Below are 24,387 nucleotides of genomic sequence, written 5' to 3'. Positions count from 1 at the left end.
AATCCCCAGCAAAATATTAGCAAATCAAATCTAAATATATATTAAAAGAATTACACACCATGACAAAAATTTATTTCAAGTATGCAAAGTTAGATCAATATTTAAAAAATCAGTCCATGTAATCCGCTGCAAAGAAAAAAATCACACAGTTCTATCAGTTGACACAGAAAAAGCATTTGACAAAAACCAGCACCCACTCGTGATAAAAACTCTCAGCAAACAAGGAATAAAGGAAATCTTCTTTAGCTTGATAAAGAGTAGCTATTAAAAGCCTACAGGTAACATCATATTTAATGGTGAAAGACTGCTTCCTGTCTAAGATTAGAAACAAGGCAAGGATGTCTGCTTTCACCATCCTTACTCAACATGGTGCTAGAAATTCTAGCAATTGCAAGAGTGCGAGAGAAATAAGTAAATAGCATAGAGATTAGAAAGGAAGAAATTAAACTGTTCTTATTTTCAGATGACATGATTATCTACACAGACAATCTCAAATAATCTACAAAAACTCCTAGAATTAATAAGCAAATTCAGTAATCCTGCAGGATATAAGATCGACACACAAAAATTAATTGCATTTCCATTTATGAAAATGAACATCCTGAAACCAAAATTAGAACACAAAACAAGTCACTCCAAATAAAATTAAATACTTATGTGAAGGATTTCTGTGCTGAAAATAACAAAATGCCTATTAAAGAAATTTTAAAAAGATCAAGATAAATGGAGATGCATACTATTATGTTCATGGATTGAAAGACTTAACATAGAAATAGGTCAATTCTTCCCAAATTCATTGACAGATCTAATGCAATTTTGATCAAAATCCCAGCAAGAGTTTTTGTAGACAGAGACAAGATTACTCTAGAGTTTATATAAAAAGACACAAATTCTAGAATTTAAAAAAATCTTGAAAAAAAAGAATAAAGTGTGAGGAATCACTCTACCTCATATTAGGCTTTACTGTATAGCCACAATACTCAAGGTAGTATGGTATTGTTCAGGGATAGGCATATAAATCATTGAAACAGAATAGAGAACCCATAAATTAACCTATATAAATATGAGAGAACCCATAAATAAACCTATGTAAATACCTCTAAGTGCTTTTTGACAAAGAGGCAAAAGAAAGCCTTTTCAACAAATGGGGCTGAAGTAAGTGGACATCTATAGGCAAAAAAAAATGAACCTCAAGCCAAACTTCTCACCTTATCAAATTTAGCTCAAAGTGCATCATATTTGCAAATTTAAAATATAAAACTATAAAACTTTTGGAGGACAACAAAGGAAAAAATCTTCGGGATGTAGGCCTAGGCAAAGTGTTCTTATAGTTGACATCAGAAGTGTAATCCCATAAAGGAAAAAATTGGTAAAGAGTAAACTTTACTAAGAGAAAGTCCATGTGAAGAGAATGAAAAGGCAGGCTACAGATTGGGAGAAATATTTTCAAAAACCACATATGACAAAAGACTAGTACATAGAATATATAAAGATCTCTCAAAACTCAATAGTGAAAAAAAAACCCAGTCTACTTAGAAAATGGGCCAAAGACATACATACATTTCACTAAATAAGATATGGCAAACAAGCACACAAAGAAGTTTAGCATAATTAACCACTGAAATAATGTAAATTAAAACCACAGTGAGATGTTGTCACACACCTTTTGGAATTGCTAAAATAAAAAGTAGTGACAACAGTGGTATGGTGGTGTGTACCTATAAGATTGTGTGAGCCCAGGAGTTCAAGTTCAGCCTGGGCAACATAGTGAGACCCTGCCTCTAAATAAATAACAGTGACAACACAAAAAGCTAACAAGGGTGCAGAGAAACCGGATACATTTCTGGTGGCATTGTAAAACAGTTTAACTACTCCAGAGAACTATTTGGCAGTTTCTTATAAAACTAAACATGAGACTGCCATATGACCCAGCAATTTCACTCTTGGGCATCTATCCCAGAGAAATGAAAATATGTTATTTGCACAAAAACGTATATGAATGTTCATAATAGCATTATTCCTCATAAACTCAAACTAGATGCAACTTAAATGCTCATCAATATATCATTATTCTGTACTGTGAAATAGTCCTCAGCAATGAAATGGAACAAATGGTTGCTATACGGAGATTCCCCGTGAATCTCCGGGGAAATATGCTGTGGGGAAAAGTCAATCCTCAAAGTTTACATGTATGATTCCACTTACATAACATTCTTGAAATGACAAAATTAAAGAAATGGAGAACAGATTGGTGGTTGCCAGGGGTCAAGGACTATGGTGGGAGTGGGCTGGGGGAGGAGAAGAGCTGGGGAGACGGGAGGAACTATGCTTATAAAGGACATGAAACATCCTTGTAGTTCTATATCCTGACTGAGGCCGGGTGCAGTGGCTCATGGCTATAATCCTAGCACTTTGGAAGGCTGGGGCAGGAGGGTCACTTGAGTCCAGGAGTTTGAGACAAGCCTGGGTAATGTGGCAAAATCCCATTTACATAAAAAATACAAAACATTAGTCAGGTATGGTGGCACACTTGTGGTCCCAGCTACTTGGTAGGCTGAAGTGGGAGGATGACCTGGACCCGGGGGGTTGAGGCTGCAGTGAGCCATGATCGCACTACTACACTCCTGCCTGGGTGACAGTGAAACTCTCTCTCAAAAAAAAAGGAAAAATTATATCCTGGGTGGATTAATGTCAATATCATGGTTGTGATACTGTATTCTAGTATTGCCAGATGTTACCATTGGGGAAAACTGAGCCAATGTTACATGGACCCTCGCTGTATTATTTCTTAACAGCTGCATGTGAATCTACAATTATCTCAAAACAACAGTTTACATTTCAAAAGGGAAGCATGAGGACTCTCTGGTCTTAGTTGCAAGCAAATGGAGGAAAAAATGTATAATTTGGGCAAAGACTAAAATAACTATTGGAGGATTCTAAATAGCTTGGTGACAATGACATGCTTTTTTTTTTTTTTTTTACATTCCCATAGAGTACTTAGTAATTTTGTCTTCTGTGTTGTTATTAGTGTGGAACAGACATTGCCCTGTCAAGCAGTTTAATGTATGAATGTAAATATAAATCACATATGTATAATAGGCAGCTCAAGTGTGGTTCTGTGTGAACAAGCCAATATTTTTTTTTGTGAAAGAACATAATAATTATCCTTGAGGACAGAAGGAAAACATAACCAGTCCATATTTATTTTGGGGTCCGCAGTTGTGTTTTCTTTGCATGAAGGTTTTGCTTGTTCACTTGCTTTTGCCTTATTTTATAGGATATCCTTCAACTACATTCATTAGCCTACGAGGCAGGAGAGTGCAACTCCTGTGTTGGAAGGAAAGGGTTTGCATCTATATTTCTGGAGCCCTGGGGCTCTTCAGAGGTGCTACAGGGGTCTAGGGAGGGGAATGGGTGCTGTTCCCCACTTTCTGCAATTTCTGTCTTGGGAGCCCTATTTTCTACCTGCTTGTCTATTGGCTTCACATTAGCTTTGGTTTAAGAACAGATTCCATGGCTTCAGAAAATGTTAGAAAACCACCAGTGGTTCCTGTCGGAGTTCAGTGGCACCAGGCTGAGGTTGCAGCTGGAGAACTGGGCCTCTGCATTCCCTGAGTGGGGAGGGAGCGCAGAGGCTGAGATGAGGCATGAGTGGTGTCCTGAGGCCTGGAAAGAGTGCCTCCTGTCGTTCTCTCTCTGGCTTCTGCCACGGCCAGCAGAATGTCACCTATTCAATGTTGGTCATTGCCCAGTGAGGACAGACTGTGTCCTGCCTTGCAGAAACCCTGGGGCAAAGCCATGACGTTTCAAAGCAGGACAATCAACCAGTGTAAGAGGGACTTTTTTTCTGGAGAAAATACTTTTTAAAAAATGTTTGCTTTCAAAGTCTGTGTGCATAATATAATGTGTGACTAATAGAAGCGATGAGAGTCCAAGGTGGTGAAGTGATTGATCAATTGATGAGAAAAGCCCCTGCAAAATTTGTGTGAACAAATACTTAGTTGCAAGGGCAAATGTGCAAAGCAGTGTTCAAAAATATCCTATGAAAATATTTGGGAGCTGGGAGGTGCAGTGAGCCGAGAGGTGCAGTGAGCCGAGATTGTGGTACTGCACTCCAGCCTGGGTGACAGAGCAGGACCCTATATAAAAAAAAATTGGGAGAAATCTTTCAGTGCTAGGTCCAATAAATAACTGACTAATGATGAAGAGTTAATAATATAATAATTTGTAATAAAATGGTGTAATAATAATTAAAATCAGTGAAGTTTCACCTGGCTAATTCCACATTCAAATGAGACCAAGAAGTTGATTGGAAGGCAATCCGTGCGGTGGCTCTAGCTGAAGCAGTGACTGGTTTTTCTCTCTCATCAGCTCTAGCAGTGCAGGTGGTGATGTGTGGTGTTTGGATGGATGCTGGAAAACTAACCCTCCTTTGGTGATGAACGATTCCCCTTTGATATGTCGGGGTTTCCTAAAACCTTTCAGGACCCCTCAGCACTAATGTTGGGGTGCTCAGCATTACAGACCCACCTTTAGCATGGGAGTAATGGTAAATACCAGCCAGAGGGGGCGACAGAGATGAAAAGGAAGAGCATGTGTGCCTGCCCCTCATGATGCCACCAGGAAAGCAGGGAGGACTTCAGGACGAGGGCCCAGGGAGAGCACTTCGGAGTTGAATTTCTACATCCTTGGTCTCCTGCGATGCTTAATTAAGGCCTCTTGAACTTGCTGGACTAGAGAAAGATGAGCTGAGACCCTGGAGTTAGTTAAATTCCCAGGAGAGCTTTGATTTTACTTTCTGGGGACATGGGTTTGGAATACTGCAAGATCCAGCCTCAGGGTCTCTGTCCACAATGAACAGCTTCCTTGGGACCTTGGCCAGGCTCGATTTGTTGGGCATAGGGGAGAGCTGGGGGAAAGCAGCACTGGTAGGAAATAAGCCCAAACCATGAATCACCCCTTTCCTCCTAAACAAGCTACTGTTAAGCGTGAATTGGTTGAAGTTTCCAGAGAGTTTTTGGCCATCAGCACTACAATTAGGAAAGAAAAGCCAACCAATAAAAACAAATCTAACCACAGACTAAATCACCACTCCGTGATAACCCATCCAAAAAAAGCATGATCCAGGATACAGCCAGAACTGATTTCCCTGCACAAGACCAGCCTGGGCTTTCTGAGCTCTCTAGAGGTCTAAGAAGATCCCGAAGGACCAGGAAAGGTGAGCTCGGACAGGGTTCATGCCGTTGGGTTTGCCCAGGTGTTTCTAGTGGATACCACTAGGTGCTCCTGGCTAACTCAAAGGAGCCTTATACATTCTCAAAAATGTCCCAGTTTAGATCATAAATTATATGGTCATCTTAAAAAAAAAAAAAAGCAAGCAACTGAAAATAACCTGCTCACTCAAGACTTCAGCAAGTCGGCCCTCAATTCTCTTCCTATGTGACTCTCTCTTTGGATTGGCAAACCATGGCCTGCGGGACAGAGTCTGCCCTGGTCCTGCTTTAGTACGGCCCGTGAGCTAAGAATGGTTTTTACATTTTTAAAGGGCATTTAAATAAAAACAAATATGTGACAGAGATCACATGTGGCACACAAAACCTAAAATATTCACTAGCTGGTGCTTTGCAGGAAAAGGTTGCCAACCCCTGACCTGGCTACTTGATCTCGTAGCTTTGGATAGAGGGCTGGGATCTTGATGTCTTTGGCCCCAAAGAATGTTGACAGTTCTGTATCCTCATCCTACCTTTGTGAAATCCTGGGCCCCCAGTGCTGGAGAGGCAAAGCAGTGTTTGTGGAATGAACAACATCAATGCAAGCATGTCACTTAGCAGAGAAGCCCATGCAGAAAGCAAAAGGCATCTGTTGAGATTCCTTCTCTCTCTTCTCCTCCAAGGGAAGGTGACAAGAAGAAATGAGGTTTAGTTAAAGTCTTCCTGTGCCACACAGGGTTTCTAGTCTGGTAGAGGGGAGCGCTGAGACTAAGAATTCTGCCTCTCTCCTGGAATGCCCTTGTAGCCACTGTTCCTTGGTGGTTTCCTTCCACCAGTTTATCCTGAAGTTTAATCAGGCCCTCAGAGACCCAAATTATTTCATTCTAACTTTCATACTTTCATGCGGCCTGTGGTTCTGGTACATGCTGAGGAAGCCCTTGGGAGGAATGCGGCTTTTCTTGTAAAAAAATGATTGTGTTCACCCTCACCCGGGAACTGCATCTCTCCAGCATGAGGGACTACATTTTAGAATCACGATCTTGGTTCCTCAGTTCTGTGAGGTTGATTCTGGTTCACGAGGACAGTTCTTGGAAAAGAGACCTGTGTCATCCTCCTGGCTCAGTCACTGATGGGCTCTGGGACTTGAGGAAACTCACTCAGGGCCTTTGTCTCTCCCTCCACACTCCTCTCTCTCTCTCTCTCTCTCTTTTTTTTTTTTATTTTTTGGAGACAGTCACACTCTGTTGCCCAGGATAGAGAGCAGTGGTACAATCACAGCTCACTGAAGCCTCAAACTCCTGGTTCAAGTCATCTTCCTACCTCAGTCCCCTGAGTAGCTGGTACTACAGACACAGTACTACACCCAGCTATTTTGAAAAAAATTTGTGGAGATGGGGTCTCACTACATTGCCCAGGCTGGTCTTGAACTCCTAGCCTCAAGTGATCCTCTGTCCTTGACCTCCTAAAGTGCTAGGATTACAGATGTGAGCCACTGTGCCCGGCAGCCTTCCTCTCTTTACCCACAAAAAAGAGAGCTCTCTGACATTTTTTCCTGCCCAATCACTGAGGATGTGATGAAGTCCAAGTGATTGTCTGGAATGTGATTCACTCCTGTGATTCTGAAAGGACACAAATTGTGTACGTGTTGCTACTTATGAGTGTCTATATTTAGAAACCTCTTAAAAATGAACATGTTGGCTGACTCTCAAAAGAATTTAGGGCACTGCTAGCGCCCCTGGTCACCTTATTCCTACAAAACATGCTCAGGGCCCCTTCAGCAGAGCCACTAACAGAAGACGGGAGGCCAAAGAGATTAGTGGCAGAGCTTGTTTTTTTTTTTTTTTTTTTTAGAAAAAATGAAAAAAAAAAAAAGAAAGAAAGAAAAAAAAGAATGAAGGAGAGGAAGAAAAAGGAAGAGAAAGAGGGAGAGAGAATGAGTGTATTTCTTTATTGCCCAGGCTAGAATGCAATCTAAAAATAGGTATTGAAAACCTCTTTTATGCCAATAATTGTGCTTAACAATGGAGACAGGAAGGAGTAAGGGGAGAAAATAACAAACAAGCAGCCAACCAATATTTCATTTAAACCTATGAAATGCTATGCAATTACTGATGAGTGATTTACTTCCAGTTATATAGTCACTTTTGGAATAGGTGTGATGTGGTACTGATAAGAATGTATGTTTTGTGTATTTGAAGTGGAGAGTTCTATAAATGTTTATTAAGTTTACTTGTTCCGGGTCTAAGTTCAAATCCTGGATATCCTTATTAATTTTCTATCTCGTTGATCTGTCTAATATTGACAATGTGATGTTACAGTCTCCCACTATTATTGTGTGGGAGGCTAAGTCTCTTTATAAGTCATTAAGAACTTGCCTTATGTATCTGGGTGCTCCTGTATTGGGTGCGTATATATTTAGGATCGTTAGCTCTTCTTGTTGCATTGATCCTTTTACCATTATGTAATGTCCTTCTTTGCCTCTTTTGATCTTTGTTGCTTTAAAGTCTATTTTATCGGAGGTGAGAATTGCAACTCCTGCTTTTTAATTATTTATTTATTTATTTTTGCTCTCCATTTGGTTGGTAAATCTTCCTCCCTCCCTTTGAGTCTTTTTGTATCATTACATGTGAGATGAGTCTGGGTGCAGCATACTGATGGGTTTTGGCTTTTTACCCTGTCTGTATCTTTTGATTGGGGGATGTAGTCGATTTAAATTTAGGATTAATAATAATATATGTGGGTTTAATACTGCCATTTGATGCTAGCTGCCCATTAGTTGATAAAATTCTTCATTATGTTGATGCTCTTTACTTTTTGATATATTTTCGGAAAGGCTGATACTGGTTGTTCCTTTATATGTGTAGTGCTTCTTTCAGAAGCTCTTGTAAAGCAGGCCTGGTGGTGGTGAAATCTGTAAGTATTTGCTTGTTTGCAAAAGATTTTATTTTTCCTTCGCTTGTGAAGCTTAGTTTGGTTGGATATGAAATTCTGGGTTGAAAGTTCTTTTCTTTAAGGATGTTGAATATTGGCCCCCACTCTTTGCTGGCTTGTAGGGTTTCTGCTGAGAGATCTGCTGTAAGTCTGATAGGCTTCCCTTTGTGGGTAACCTGACCTTTCTCTCTGGCTGCCCTTAGTATTTTCTCCTTCATTTCAACCCTAATGAATCTGACGATTATGTGCCTTGGGGTTGGTCTTCTTGAGGAATATCTTTGTGGTGTTCTCTGTATTACCTGGAGTTGAATATTGTCCTGCCTTACTAGGTTGGGAAAGTTTTCCTGAATAATATCCTGAAGAGTATTTTCCAACTTGGATTCATTCTCTTCGTCACATTCAGGTACACCTATCAAACGTAGATTAGGTCTTTTAACATAGTCCCATATTTCTTGGAGACTTTGCTCATTCCTTTTTATCCTTATTTCTCTAATCTTGTCTTCTTGTTTTATTTCATTAAGGTGGTCTTTGACCTCTGATATCCTTTCTTCTGCTTGATCAATTGGACTGTTAAAACTTGTGCATACTTCGCGAAGTTCTCGTGTTGTGTTTTTCAGCTCCATTAATTCACTTATATTCCTCTCTAAATTGTCTATTCTCATTAGCATTTTGTCAAACCTTTTCTCAAAGTTCTTAGTTTCTTTGCATTGGGTTAAAACAAGTTCTTTTAATTCACAGAAGTTTCTTATCATCCACCTTCTGAAGCCTACTTCTGTTAATGGAATGCACTCATTCTCCATCAGGCCTTGTTCCATCGTTGATGAGGAACTGTGATCCCCTGTAGAGGGAGGGGCATTCTGATTTTGGGTATTCTCTGAGTGGCAGAGCTTGGATTGGAAGCCAGACTTCTTGAATTCCAATACCTGCCAGTAGCTCACCATGCTCACCAGAGCAGTCATCCAGAACATGTGAATGTCCTTCATAGGGACTGGGGGAAAAAGCAACTGGCACTGCTTTGTATATGGAAGGTGAGTGGTAAATGTTCAATTGAATTACTCAGAGCTGGGCATTTGCTATTCTGGAGACATTGCTCTAGAAATGTGTTTTTCTTTTTCTTATGTTGTTTTTATTCCAGACATCCATGAGGTTTTGGTCTCACAACTTATGATTAGGTAATGGTTATTAAAACCTCATTGAACCTCAAATAGACATTCACAAAAACCAGAGTTAACGTCTCCACCCTTCCCATGTCTGTGAAGGCAAACTATGGGCAATATGTGAAAATCTTGAGAGAGTTATGTACGGAGCTCACTTTTTGCATCTACACACTAGCTGCTAAACTTTAATACACTCTGCCTTTCCACTAAAGCCACCGCCCACTTCCCTGGGGTGGCAGAGGACTCATTGACATGGAACTTCAAGATGCAATTTCCCACCCTACTCTGTCTGCATCTTGTTCTGAACTTTGGAAAAACAGCAGCTCTGGAATTCTCACTTAGGGTGAATATCCACTACCTACCAAGGTCTGGTTTGTTTTGCTGGTTACAGAGTTTGTTTGCTTAAGCAGTTAAAAGGTATGATAGCCACTTAGAGTTTTCCTGCTTTTGTTTGAATACATCTGTCTGCACTGTACTTCAAGTGCAAATGACAGGATAAGAATGCCTGCGACCTTGGATCATTCAAAATGGGTGCAGAATAACACTAGCCCCTGGATCTCTTCCCTAGCACTTACCTTCTCAGCTATGCTGTGAAAACTTTAAAAAAGCAGTTATCTCCTTCTCTGCCTTGCACCTATAACTCAGACTTTGACTGTGAGCTTTCTCTTTGGAAACCTAAGATCTACATGTGGAAATGTATTGATTTGAAATATTTCTTCGCTTCCTCTGGCTCTAAGAATAGAAGGACAGTTTCAGTTTTGTTTTGTCTACCTTTATTACAGTTTTGCTTTTGAGATACAAACAAATGTCTCATACCACACAAAAACAACATCCATTCTTGTGATTTTTAAAGTGCATTTCCCCTTGAACTTTGTGTACAAAAATATCTTTTAAAACATGCAGAAATTTCTTGACAAGGCACTTTTTGGTATAAAATGAAGAGGAGTCCTTGGTTCTACATTCACATTGAAGTAAAAGTGAAACATCATCACAGCTGCATTCTCAAAGCCCTCAGAGGTCCAGCAGTCTCTAAAATTTCATCAACAAGACTGAAAACATTGACGGCTTTACAACGTGGGTTGCACAGCTTTACAACCATGGCCAGGAAAAACTGCCCATAACAACAGCTGTCCTTCCCAGGTCCAGATGTGTTGTCTCACTGTAGGAAATTAAGATAAGCTGTCAAATTGTCTTCGTGAGACCCTGCAAGATCCCATCCTCCATATAACTTCTTATCTCCAATTTCAGTGATCATGTCAGGAGAGATGTGATCGGGACTCTCCCAGAACGACATTTGGGTGAGAAATTTTAAAAGAGGAAACAAGGCAACCAAGGTTTTTCATTCCCTATCCATTGAGAGGGAAGATCCAGAAAATGGGCACTTCCAAAAAAGTCAACACTTTTTTGATTGATAAACATATATGGACCATTTAATGTCCATGTTACTACAACTAATGCTATTTTCAAAAAGAAAATGGTTTGAAACGATCAAACCACAGAGCATTCTTTTAACAGTTCCAGATTTACATCTTCTAAAAATGTATCGTATTTTACCACCATTAAAATGAAATCTTAGTGGTAAAATAAATTCTACCATTGACTCTGAAATTGTTTTAATTTCTGGAGAAATGCACAGCTCCATTATTTCTCACCAGCTCCTGTAGACCAATAACTAACTTTTTAAATAAACCCACTGAAATTCTTCATGTCTTCCAAGAGATATTGAAAGCTTATTTATTAAATATCTTTATATAATCCAGCTTATTTATTGTACCCAATTTGCAAATGCTCCCCAGGGCACTTGAGGGAATAAATACAAAACAAAAATGAAGTTGCTTCCCTATTCCCGGACAACTGCACCTGTGACAGGTGGCTGGTCTTTCTGGGGCAACGCGGAAAGATTCTGGGACTCGGGGTCCACTTGTTACCATAACCAAGATCTGTCTGAAGATAAACCTACAAGTCAGGCTGCAGTGAAGTCTCCAACTAAGAAACCTGTCACGCTCTGAACTATGTAGGCTTATCTACTGATCATGAGCTATCAAACAAGGAGAGAATCCATTGGTGCAGCTCCTGAGGCCATCTGAGAATTTCATGGGACAGAAGGAGGACAAAAGGAAAGACTGTTTACGGCATGAGGGAAGTAGGGGAACGAGTGGTAAACAGAAGCCAGACAGAAGACAGTATTCTTCAGATCCCCATACATCACTGAATGACAGCCCTGATGAGGAAAGTCAGGCAAGTAGAGTCTTTTATTGGAGAAGAAGGGTCTTTGCAAGCAGGTGAGGACTTGCCTTCTCAACTATGCGGTGGGGTAAGCATCCCAGGTGTGCTGGCTGGGGGCTTGCAACCAGCGCCCCCAGCAAAAAAAAAAACTGGGGTGAGCGGAGAGAAAGAGGGTTTATGGCTGCTTTAGAAGAGATAGTTATCAGTGAATTACCATATTTCAAATTTTGACATGGGAATGTCTTAAGATCATTATTAGATAAACTGACTTTATTAAACAGAGTCACTTGAAGCCTTTTTATGAACACAGAATGATCCTTAGTTGGGTAACATGTCAATGACAGTACACTCTGTGCCTTTCCTGCACTGCAGGGAGGGCACTTCTTAACTCAAAGTAAAATTCAGTACCCACATGAAATCAGTTTTGTTTCCATCTTTGTATGATTTATGCCATTAATAGTTCTGATCACCAAATTTCTAACATTTAAAGTACTGTCTGTGTACCTGATGTCTGGTATGTCTATATAGAACATAGTTCTGCCCAGTAACAGCGTAAAGTAAAAAAGTGTTACCTGCCTGGGAGAGGTACAAAAAGCATTAGATTTCAGGCTAAGAACAGCTAGTTTTAGGAATAAGAATTACATCAAACAGCACTTCAGATCATTTAAAAAGTCAAGGCATTTTAAACTTCAGAAATGAGAACAAAAACAACCTAACCCAACCACAAAACTCTAGGAGGCACGGCACTCCATATCTGCCTGTCAGTTATGTACAAAGCCACATATGGGAGCTTTCAAATTAATCTAAAAAATCCAAGCACAAGACTCTTAGCTTGAAAAGCCTGACAGCTGTGCCTCCAAATCCAGGCAACTGTGCTTCCACTCCTCCTCTTGCTTGCCTTAGGAAGCAAAATCTTACTAAGATCAGGCAAAACAGAAAATAAGAGTCATTTAGCCAAACTCCTCTAAAAACAAAAATAGAAAAAAAAAAAAAACCAACTTCCTACAAATATACATGTAAAAAAATATTTTTAAAGCACCCCTAAGTAAACACCAATCTTGCTCAAGAAAAATCACAGGTTTGGACTCTATCTGAAAATGAATGTCCCGGAGGTCTCACTCTTTTTTTTTTTTGAGACAGTTTCACACTGTCGCTCAAGCTGCAGTGCAGTGGCATGATCTCTGCTCACTGCAACGTCCACCTCCTGGTTTCAAATGATTCTCCTGCCTCAGCCTCCCAAGTAGCTGGGATTACAGGCGCCCACCATCACACTTGGATGAATTTTGTATTTTCAGTACAGATGGGGTTTCACCGTGTTGGCCAGGCTGGTCTCAAACTCCTGACCTCAGGTGATCCGCCCGTCTCGGCCTCCCAAGGTGTTAGGATAACAGGCGTGAGCCCCTGAGGTCTCTTTTACAACAGCACTAACCAACAGACTTTAGTCCAATATGGTTAAGAACAATTAATCTCTGAAATTTCAGAGATGGCAAACATTTAAAATAATGTATAACACCTTGGGTGAGGTTTTTCTCCCTTATCCCTTTACATATTCACACACCATAAATAAGAACACCCAAATCCATGTCCCTGGGTGCTGGTAAAGTGTTCTAGATATTGTAAATCACAGTCAAAACCATTTTCCGAAGGCTTCGAGGAGATACTGGATCTGCAAATCAAATGTCCGAAACACAGAAGAAAAGATGACTCTTCCAGGAAAGGAGATCCAAATTCTTTCATAAAGAATGAGACAAACCAGCCAAGCAAGTTAAAACAAATCTTGTCACTGAGCCTTCCAGCAACTCAGGGTAAGTGTGGGGACTTGGAGAGCTCCCCTTAGAAGGCAAGAGGAGAAACTGAAAGTGTCCCCACTCATGACCGTCCTGCCTTGTCAGAGCCCCGCAGTCTGTGACACTTGCACAGGAGCTGTGGCTTTTGATGACTGGTGTGTCGCTCTCTGCTGGAATAATCTATGGGGCCAAGAAGAGGGGAGAGGAAATGCCTGTTTCAATCACAAGCTAATTTGCCTTTATTATCTTTTCCTGAACATCAGATGAACTATGGAAGAACATCAAATGCAAAGGATGAACATGCAGAAAACAGGAACCAATCTCATTTCTCTTCTGGAGTTGCATTAGAAATATGCATCAGGTCAGTGTGTCACAGTGCAGAGATAAAGCGTGAAGTACACGTAGACGGAGGACCCGCAGCAGCTTGCAGGAAAGGCCTGGCTGGCAGAGAGCACCCAAAGATGAACATGACGAACAGTGAGGGTCCTACGGGAGGTGGCAGGGGCTGAGCGGCTTTTAGCGACTGATGTTCCACATCTGATTGGAGAGCAGAAGAGAGACTCCTCCAGCTTCATCAGCACTGGCACAGGCTTGGTTCCCTTTCCAGCACCGACCTGCACAGATGCTCGTGGCTGCCACAGTGCCAAAGCGCGCCAGTCACCACCACTCCTTTGAGTGCGACACCAGTTGTGTAATCTGAACCTGGCTGGATTTGCTGGTTTAAGAAAGAAGTGAAGAGGATCCTTTGATTTTCCAAAACTGGGCCTCATGGAAGTCCCACTTTGCTCTTCCCTGGCCTTCCATCTCCACTGCGCAGTGAGCAGAGCTAGGCTTGTCTGCAGCAGCTCTGCCACGCCCTGTCAGTCACCTGCAGTCACTTGCAGTCACTAGTAATAGGGCCCTAGCTTTTCATATCCTAAGTAACTTGGCCACTCTGGAAACAGACCATAGGAACACCGAGGGCTTCCAAACTGGTCAAAGGATATTCCCAAATCCGGTCCATTGTTGGGCCTGGTCGTTCCCTGGGTAGATTTTAACTCAGCCCGGATGATTCTATAGTTCTTGCCTCTGTTGCTGTCCCAGTGCGTCTGTCCATTGCACTCGTAACACACAGCAAATTCCATTCTTTCATAAGACTGAATCTTCTCAGGCAAGCTGATGTCGAAGGAGAACGTGTCCTTGTCTGAACCGGCGTAAGTGTCCTTCACATACTGACAAGGAAAGTCTGTGTAGCTCTTCCAGGTGTCAAATGTCATCCTTATTTTCACGGTCTTCTCAAATGCAAGGTTCTGAACCTTCACGGTGCCTGCGATGGCCTTGTCCTTGAGCACGCAGTTCTCAAGGCAGACGTGGTCAGCCTGAAGTCGATTTCTAAAGTCTAAGTAATCTGCAGAGGGCTGGGAAAAATCCAGAACAAAGCTCTCGCTCTCTGCTGTCGTCAAGCTCACAATGTTGTCTAGGAGCTCGGTGATGTTGAATGGGATATCTAGCGGGTCATCAAATTCTGAGAACACTTTGACCATTGTCAGGGCCAGCCCTTGGTTGTCTGCGAAGGACACCCGCTTTTTCACCTTCTTCTCCTGGACGGCCGAGGCCACCATTCCACTGGCTTCATTCTTGCTGCTCAGCTGAATACAAGGCCTCAGCGGTTTGCTGGGCTTTGGTGAGATCTTAAAGGCAAACCTCTCTCGGCGCAAGGAAGGGGCCATGCAGTTGTATCTGCACTCGATATCCACAGCCATCATGGGGCTAGATGAATAGGCTAGAACCCTAGAAAGAGAGAAGAGAGAAAACAGCAGAGCAATCAGATCGGATAGATGTGTAAAGGCATGATTCCAGCAGGGACTGGCAAACAATATTTCCTTTTATCTCTGCCCACATGGCTACAGGTCAGGATTAACTCCAGTGTGGTCCAGCACAACACGGGTTTGAGGGAAGATTATGTTGGGGAGGGGACAAGGTGGGGGGTTCAAGGTTAAAACAAACAAAAGAGTATGCAACTCACTAGTTTTAAAACTAAATGCACAGGTTTTTTTCATCAGCATTTCTTGGGGCCTTCCGTTGGCTAATGTGCCACAGAGGATCATTAAAAGGGCATATACTGTTTTAAAATTTCCCAAACCTATTTGATTAAAAAGGTATCTTCCATAGATAACTGTCCTGAGGGACACTTTTTATTTATGTATTTTTAGAGACAAGGTTCACTCTGTCGCCCAGGCTGGAGTGCAGTCGCGTGACCACAGCTCACTGCAGCCTCAACCTCCCAGGCTCAAGTAATCCTCCCACCTCAGCCTCCCAAGTAACTGGGACCACAGGCACAAGTCACCATGCTTGGCTAAGTTTTAAAATTTTTTGTAGAGACAGGTCTCGCTATGTTGCCCAGGCTGGTCTCACACTCCTGGGCTCAATCCATCCTCCTGCCTTAGCCTCTCAAAGTGCTGGGATTACAGGTGTGAGCCTCCTTGTCCACATTTTATTAATTGAGAAGTAAAAATTGTGTATTCTTATGGTATACAACATGATGTTTTCATATATGTATACATCGTGGAATGGCTAAATCGAGCTATTTAACATGCATTACATCACATGTTATTTTGTGGTGAGAACACTTAAAATCCACTCAGTAATTTTCAAGTATATAACATGTCATTACTAAGTATAGTCACCATATTGTAGAGTAGATCTCTTGAATTTACTCCTCCTGTCCACCTGAAATTTTGTACCCTTTGGCCGATACCTCTCCAGTCCCTCCACCCCCAGCTTCTGGTAGCCACCACCGTATTCTCCGTTTCCGTGAATTTGACTGTTTCCGATTCCACATATAAGCAAGATCATGCTGTATTTGTCATTCTATGCCTGACTTACTCGCTTAACATCCTCCAGGTTCATCCATGTCGGCACAGATGACAGGATTTCCTTATTTTTTCAAGTGGAATAGTATTCCACTGTGTTTATATATCATGTTTTCTTTATTCATTCATCCACTGATGGGCACTGAGGTTGATTCCATATCTTGGCTTGGTGAATAACGCTGCAGTGAACATAAGAGTGCAGATAACTCTCTGATACACTGACTTCAATTCCTTGGAATATATGTCCTGTAGTGGGATTGCTGGGTCATAGAATAGTTCTAATTTTAGTCTTTTGAGAAGACTCCCTACTGTTTTCCATAATGGCTGTACTAATTTACATTCCCAGCAGCAGGAGACAAGGGTTCCCTTTTCTCCACATCCTTGCCAATATTTATTTTCTTTGGTCTTTTTGAAAATAAATAGCCATCTTAACAAGTGTGATGTGACATCTCTTTGTGGCTTTATATTTGCTACAATCTGATAAAAAGAAATGGATTCATCCCACAAATATGGATTGAGTGTTTCCCATATGCCAGGCATCCAGCAAGACAGTGGGATTTAATAGTGAAGACAGACACAACCCTACTTTCATTAAGCTTATGGTAGGATTTTTTAATGTCAGGAAGCCATTCTTTTAAAAAGAACCAGCAGGCCAAGTGCAGTGGCTCACACCTGTAATCCCAGCACTTTGGGAGGCCAAGGTGGGCAGATCACGAGGTCAGGAGTTCGAGACCAGCCTGACCAGCAAGGTGAAACCTCGTCTCTACTAAATATATAAAAATTCACCAGGCATGGTGGCATGTACCTGTAGTCCCAGCTACTCAGGAAGCTGAGACAGGAGAATTGCTTGAACCCGGGAAGTGGAGGTTGCAATGAGCAGAGATCACACCATTGCACTCCAGCCTGGGTGACAGAGTGAGACTCCCTCTCAAAAAATAAAAATAAAATGAAATAAAAAGAAACAACAATTTAGTATTTTTAAGCCTTTAACATAGGTGAATACTGTTTTTTCCACAAGTGAAAAATAGCCTTTGTAAGAATAAAAATCAAATAAAATCATGCTAAAAGAAGATAAATCTGAGTTAACAAAAACTATATTCTTCTATAAGTAAAAATGATACGTAAAAAATATTAAAGACAAACTGTGAAAATATTTCACAATAAGCATAGCAGCAGAGCTAATACCTTAATATGTAAAGTGTTCTTACAAAGCAAATATTCCACATAGAAAAATAAGCAAAGAACATGAATAGAAAATTCAAAAAAAAATTTTAAAGTGGCCTATAAATGTGCAAAATGCTCAACCTTATTAATTTAAGAAATTTAGATTAAAAACAATGTATGTTTTTGCCTATTGAATTACGAAAAAATTTTAAAAGATAATGGAAACTTTTTTTTTTTCTAAAGACTGGGTTTTACTCTGTCACCTAGGCTAGAGTGAAGTGGTGTGGACACGGCTTATGGCAGCCTCCATGTCCTGGGCTCAAGCAGTCCTCCCACCTCAGCCTCCCAAGTAGCTAGGACCACTGGCATGAGCCACCATGTCTGGCTAATTTTTAAAAAACATTTTTTATAGAGAGTTCTCACTATGTTGCTCAGGCCAGTCTTGAATTCCTGGACTCAAGCAATCCTCCCACCTTGGCCTCCCAAAATGCTGGGATTGATACATATGAGTGTATGTGCCCAACCAATGCAGATATTTTCATGAGTTTAAATTGGCACAACCTGTCTAATTTTTTAATCATTTTTATTCTAATATCACATAGAGACATTTATCCTAAAGAATTAAAAATGCATAGAGGTTAATGTACTAAAATGTTCAATGCCACATTAGAGGGGGAAAAAAGTGACAATAACCTAGATGACCAATAACAGGGACCTGGTTAAATCAAATGCACCACATCCATGTGATGTACTTTGATTTTATTATTTTTTTCCTTTTCTGAGACAGAGTTTCACTCTTGTCTGGAGTGCAATGGTGTCACCTCCGTTCACTGCAACCTCCACCTCTCAGGTTCAAGTGATTTTCCTGCCTCAGCCTCCCAAGTAGCTGGGATTACAGGAGCCTGCCACCACACCTGCTAATTTTTGTATTTTTAGTAGAGACAAGGTTTCACCATGTTGGCCAGACTAGTCTCGAACTCCTGACCTCAGGTGATCCACCCGCCTGGGCCTCCCAAAGTACTGGGATTGCAGGCAGGAGCCACCATACCTGGCCCATGTGATGTAATTTTATATCATCATTAAAGCCATTGTTTTAAAAAAGATTTAAATGGAATGAAAAGAGTTATATTTATGTTGTTATACATATATATATATAGATAGAAGACAAATTGTACATAGTTGTACATAATACATAGAAACTAGTCTTGTGGGGAAAAATGCAGTTGATCCTTGAATAACATGAGTTTGAACTTTGTGGATCCACTTATGCTCACATTTTCTTCTGCCTCTGCCACCCCTGAGACAGCAAGACCAACCCCTTCCCTTCCTCCTCCTCAGCCTACTTAATGTGAAGAGGGTGAGAATGAAGACCTTTATGATGACCCACTTCCACTTAATGAATAGTAAATGCATTTTCTCTTCTCTATGATTTTCTTAACATTTTCTTTCCTTTAACTTACTTTACTATAAGAATACAGTATACGTTACATATAAAATACAAAATATGTGTTAGTTGACTGTTCATGTTATTGGTAAGACTCTGGCCAACAGTAAGCTATTAGAAGTGAAGGTTTTGGGGAGTTGAAACTTATATGTGGATTTTCGACTGTGTTGGAGGATAGGTTCCCCTAGACCCCATGTTGTTCAGGGGTCAATTGTATCATGTAAATGCAGAGAAAAAAGACTAGAGATATACTTAAAATCAGAATACCTAGGTGACAAGATTTCAGGAATTTCTGGTTTCCTTGTTTGTATTGTCTTCTATCTTCTAAAATAATATTGCATCTATCATCAGAACAAAACGAACCTTAAAACAAATCCTCAAATATTTTAAGATATGCCAAAAACCCATCCCAACACTACTGTCTCACTAAAGCTGAGCACTTTTTTTTTTTTGAGACAGGATCTTGCTGTGTTGCCCAGGCTGGAGTGCAGGGGTGCAATCATAGCTCACTGGAACCTTGAACTCCTGGGCCCAAGCAGTCCTCCCACCTCAGCCTCCAAAGTAGCTGAAACTACAGGTGTGCACCTCCCTGCCCAGCTAAGTTTTCCATTTTTATGAGGCAGGGTCTCACCATGTTGCCCAGGTTGGTCTCAAACTCCTGAGCTCAAGCAATCCGCCTCGGCCTCCCAGAGTCTGAGCACTTTTTATCATTCTAATTGCCAGGACAAATTTATATTTTGATTTGACAGTTTCAGTGGAGTAAATTAAGGAAATGAGTGACAAGACTAGGATTAAAATCTCAAGTCTGAGAATCACAGAACACAGGATCTGGATGAGTCCACAAACCTGTCTCCCCTCCTTATAGCACAGGTGTAGGTCTATGATGATGTGTTAGGGTGCTCACTCTCCAGCAGCCATGGCGACCCGGAGAAGTGACAGGCAACATGTCAACTGTCTTCTTTCAAGAGCTGGGACCACTGGTTCAGTCCAATAAATAAACTCTCATTTTTTTCACCTTTTGATTGTGATTAACCAAACACGTAAAGAAAAAATGTGAAAGAACAAACACATATCAGATTTGACCCCATTTTTCCAAAAGTTCAGCACTTCCCTGGGATGCAAGAAGTGCTAACAGATGGCCAGTCAGAGAAATGCACATGTTCAGAAGCAAATAAAACAATAACTTATGGCCAGAATGCAGGTGCTTAAACATGCATTTTAAAGGATATCTGTCTCACTGTTTCCCCCTAAGAAACTCAAGCTAGTGAAAATTTTAAGGGCAAATATGCTTTCAATTATGTGTTCTTATACCCACATAACTGTTCTGGAAAGGAAAGTTCTGACCGAATTAGGCAAGGTAGGTTTACACAGATTCAATGGATTGACTAACAGGTTCAATGTAAAAAAAAATCCTATATTTACAAATTATCTAAATTTTACTTCGTCTTGTCCTTTGCAAAACTGTGTTGGAATTCTAATCTCAGCTCTAACTTTAACACAAGTAGTGTTTTTGTTTTGTCTCATTTTTTTTCCCCTGAGACAGGGTCTTGCTCTGCACCCAGGCTGAAGTGCAGTGGCGTGATCTCAGCTGCAACCTCCACCTCCCAGGTTCAAGCAATTCTCCTGCCTCAGCCTCCCGAGGTGCATGCCACTGTGCCTGGCTAATTTTTGTATTTTTAGTAGAGATGGGATTTCACCATGTCAGGCTGGTCTCGAATTCCTGACCTTGTGATCTGCTTGCCTCAGCCTCCCCTCACAGTGAGGAGATTATAGGTGTGAGCCACTGTGCCCGGCCTCATTTTTAGATAAGTATGAAAACCAAAGAGGCTATATCTGGCATCGCAGTGCCCCCCACTCTACCCATCCTTACCAGTCTGGGTGTGAACTGAGGGAGGAGGGGTTCCTCTTTACAGCTTCCTCCTCACCTGAGTTAGCACAGGTCAGCAGCAAGTTCTCTATGCTCCTCCAACAAGCCTGTAAACCAATCTCCTATGTACTTTCCTGCATGTTAGAAAAGGGCTTGGAAACTCTCAAGATACTGTGGAAACAGAATTCCAAAGCAAAAGGATCAATCAAAGAATCTACACACTTGCAGCCCACAAAAGCCACTGTCCCGAGTTCTAATCCCGCAGGCTGAAGAGACTTAGCTGAAGACCTTGGTAGAGTTTCACTCTTTCAACCTGGTGGCATAAATTTGCCCCTGAGATCCCTTTTATCACCAATCTGTAAGAACAAGCAGAAGTTCGGGTTGGAGAGACCAGGCTCTAGTCAGAGCCAGGGCAAATTAAACAATTCTGCCAGCACTTGCAGGAGCCAAATTGCTATTGCAAGATTCTTCCGTGAAGGGCAAAAGTAGGGTTATGATGGCCCAGGAGGGCTACTGCCCCAAAGACATTGCACAAGCAAACCCAGTCTAGAATCACTTCACTTTGTTTGTATGTCACCATAACGGCAGGTGAGGACACTAACCTGTGTGGCTTCAATCTGGGGTGTGACTCAACTGTCAGTCACCTTGCCTGTCCTCACAGACAGATTCCAGCTTTTCTTTCCCTGATCATTGTCCAAGAATCAGCATACCAAAGTGTTGGTTTGATGCAGGCCTTCCTGATCTGCTCAGGAATTCCCCAATAGACGGTGACAGGGATGGCTGCCATCATTCAGAAAAACTCCTAGCAACTGAGCTCTGCAAGGTAATATTAAGTTACTGAAAAGAAGGCACCTGGACAGGTGATTCTTTTGCAAATGACATGAAAATGATCGGTTCTAACACAGGATGCACCAGGCTGCACCCCAGGCCTCCTCTCCTGACAGACTCTCTGGCTGCTCCAGCTCTGTCCTTTTCCCAGGCCAAGGAATATGAGTCACCAAAGTTGGCCAGGAGAAAAAAAAAAAGAAGAACCATAAGCTATGGACATACATTTGAACCAGGAGAGCAGGACTCAGGATCTGATACCAATTGCAGGACAGGAACAAGAGTGTATGAGTGCTGCTCCCAGGTAGGTATGAATTCTCAAAGATGGGCTTCCACAGAGATGCCTTAGAGATAAGGGATCAATTTCCCTGGTGAGGGACTGGGCCATGCTTCAGGGTAGATTTCAATATTCATGGCTAAGACAGGGCAGACCCTAACAGAGCATGGAGATAGTTTTCCATAAATGCTTTCTCTGTTCCACTAATGACAACACACCTTCTCAAGACAGCTGGCCAAGGTTAGGCAGCCATGGTGGTTTTTCTTGTGAAAACTACAGACCTGCACAGAAAATAACCCCATGACCTTCACGGTTTCAGGCGGCTGAGCTACTGACTTTCTGGCTGTACCTTTTATAGGAAACAAATCTTTTTTTAAAAAATTAGGGCCACAACATTATCCCCTCCATTCACTCATTCTCTCTCTTTTCTGATAAAACACACACACACACACACACACACACACACACACACACACAAAAATCAGATGCACAAACAACCTACCAGGAACACTGAAAACTGCCAAATTGCATTAAGTAAACATTCATAACCAGGTTATAGTTTTCATTTTTAAAGATATGGCCATCTACCTCCCTCCAACAATTTATTCCCTTCCAAAAGGGTTGACTGATCCAGCGTGGAGACACTGCACGTCTCTCCCCTTTGTGCTCAGACCATGGGGCCCTATTCACACAGCCTTAAAGGCTACTTGTACCCCTTGATTCCATCCTCATCATCCAAAGCATCTTGGAGATTGATATTTGTGAATGAGGTTGCATATTCTAGGAAAAAGGCAAGTTCAAATGACACAGCCCATGCCGTCGAAAAACGTACAAGGGAAAACAGGGCACTAGGCTAAGAATGCCCACTCCTTGCTGTGCTACTTGAGCGAGTCACTCAATCTCTCTGGGCTTGAGGTCCCCCTCCAAGGTCCCTGCTGGCCCTGACGTTGTATGTTGCGACCCATGCCTGGTGGCGCTTCTCTTCCCTCTAACTTTTTTCCCTAAATACCTCAACTGTACTTTTGTGGTAAGTCCTCCAGCTGTATTCACTTTAGTTTTGGCTCCTGGACAACTCTACCCAGGGAACCGTTCCTTCCTCTCCTCCTCTTCCTCCTAGCCCAAAGCCTGACTTGTCTTTTCTGCTGCACCCTGGGTCTCCCAGGCAGACTCTGCCACTCAGACCACAGTCTCCAATACCTTCCACCGACTCTCCCAGTTTCCAAGTCCAGTCTTTCCTCTGTTTTCTCCTCTTTTTCAGAAAACAATGCCCTGACAGGCCCCAAATCTCCTAGTAAGTCATTACTGGCCCCCAATCCCTCTTTTGAAGCTACTGTGCCATCCACACCCCTTTCTTTGGGTTCTAAAGGGAGACAGGAAAGGCCAGTGTTCTCCAGGCTGGAGGATCCCACAAGTCACTCTCCGACTCTGTCCCTTCCGTTCAGCTCGTCCAGGGCTGCAATCCGCCCCCAACCTCCCTACAAGCTTCCTTGGCCTCGCGCTGCACCCACCTTTTGGGCGGCGGAAAAGCCCCCTCCCCAGCTCGCTCGCTTCATCGGAGAGCCTGCAGGGTTGTGGCAAGGGCGGCCACCGCTGCCCGACTACGTGAGTGTTGGTGTGTCCGGGAGGCAGGGCCTGGGCTGGGTTCCCGGAGATGTCGGCGGGGGGAGGAAGACGACGAGGAGGAGGAGCCCGTTATCGCACCCGGGCGGGGCCGGCAACGGGGCAACCCCGGCCGGTGCGAGCAGCGCGACACCAGCACCCCCGCGCGGCCGCCTGGCCCCCGCGGGCCCAGGACGAGGGATCGTCCTAGGTCCCGTCGCCCTCGGCAACCTGAGAGCCTACCAAGTGTATTTCCTCGCGTTGCATAGGGAAACTGAGGCCCAGAGAGAGATGAAGGGGCTTGTCCTTAAGCTCCAAACCCCACTACCCAACTTTGGAGACGTCTCCGGACCTGTCGGGACCCGGGGCTGGGAACTTGTGCGAGGCTGGAAGCCGGAACAACAGGTGGCAAAGCGATCAGCCGCCCAGCCGCAGCTCCCGGGTCGCCGTCGCAGCGGGGCCCAGCAGCTCGGTGGAGCACGTGGGCGCGGCAAGCGCATCCCAGCTGCGGTCCCTGGATCGCCCTCTCCACGTTGAAGCAGCTCCCTGGGGCCCACCTAGAGTGTTCCAGCGCCGGCGTGACAGTGCAAGTCGCACGGTGAAAGTGTAGGTGGCAGGAACCCAAATGGGTCCCCGCTGCACGCCCTCGCCTCGGTGTCCCCGGCCCTTCCCTCGGACTCGAGGCTTGGGGAAGTACGTACCGGGTTCAGCTCATAAGTCCCGAGGGCAGATGTGCTAGCCTGCGGCAGCATCCGCGCGCGGGGCGGTGGTGGTGGGGGAACAGGGACAGCAGCCGCGACGGCAGGAGCCCGGCGCCAGGCTCGGGTTCGCGCCCCCAGCGGGCGGCCTCGTCAGTCCGTGCGCGAGAGCAGTCCGTGCGTGCTCGCCTCCTCCCTCCGGCAGTCATTCGAGACTCCAGCTCCCCGCGGCCGCTCTGCCCCCTTTAACTTTCCGGCCACCTCTCGGGACTCAGGATTCCATCCCGGACCCCATTTCACGTGAACGCCCCCCTCAGCCAATGGGTGCGCCCGGGACTCCAGCCGCCGAC

The 24,387-nt window shown here is 43.1% G+C and overlaps 2 protein-coding genes across 9 annotated transcripts in view; one reads left to right on the top strand and one right to left on the bottom strand.

Annotated features, from left to right (window-relative positions):
* The window catches only part of ERI1 (exoribonuclease 1), a 135,063-nt gene extending 123,212 nt beyond the window's left edge, over nt 1–11,851 (top strand). For both annotated transcript variants that reach the window (XR_010339610.1, XR_010339609.1), the window contains one exon: nt 9,277–11,851. The gene's annotated coding sequence lies outside the window, so the exon portion shown is untranslated. The remainder of the gene's footprint in view (nt 1–9,276) is intronic.
* On the bottom strand, nt 10,055–24,121 carry PPP1R3B (protein phosphatase 1 regulatory subunit 3B). 7 transcript variants are annotated; one of them, XM_064368745.1, is made up of 4 exons: nt 20,697–23,183; nt 19,039–19,786; nt 16,177–16,342; nt 10,055–15,081 (listed from the first exon to the last, which is right to left on the bottom strand). In XM_064368745.1, exons 3-4 carry the CDS (start codon nt 16,185–16,187, stop codon nt 14,199–14,201), a joined length of 894 nt encoding a protein of 297 aa, XP_064224815.1. In that variant the 5' UTR covers nt 16,188–16,342; nt 19,039–19,786; nt 20,697–23,183; the 3' UTR covers nt 10,055–14,198. The 7 variants fall into 7 exon arrangements, with proteins under 7 accessions (XP_064224815.1, XP_064224814.1, XP_064224813.1 ...); XM_064368744.1 differs by having other exon boundaries at nt 19,039–20,809; nt 21,241–23,183; XM_064368743.1 differs by having other exon boundaries at nt 19,618–23,183.
* Between the last annotated feature and the right edge of the window lie 266 nt (nt 24,122–24,387).

The sequence above is a fragment of the Aotus nancymaae genome, unplaced genomic scaffold, assembly GCF_030222135.1.
Source record: "Aotus nancymaae isolate 86718 unplaced genomic scaffold, 86718_ANA_hifiasm-v0.15.2.pri h1tg000079l, whole genome shotgun sequence".
NCBI classification, from domain to species: domain Eukaryota; kingdom Metazoa; phylum Chordata; class Mammalia; order Primates; family Aotidae; genus Aotus; species Aotus nancymaae.
This window is presented reverse-complemented; position numbering and strand designations above follow the sequence as displayed.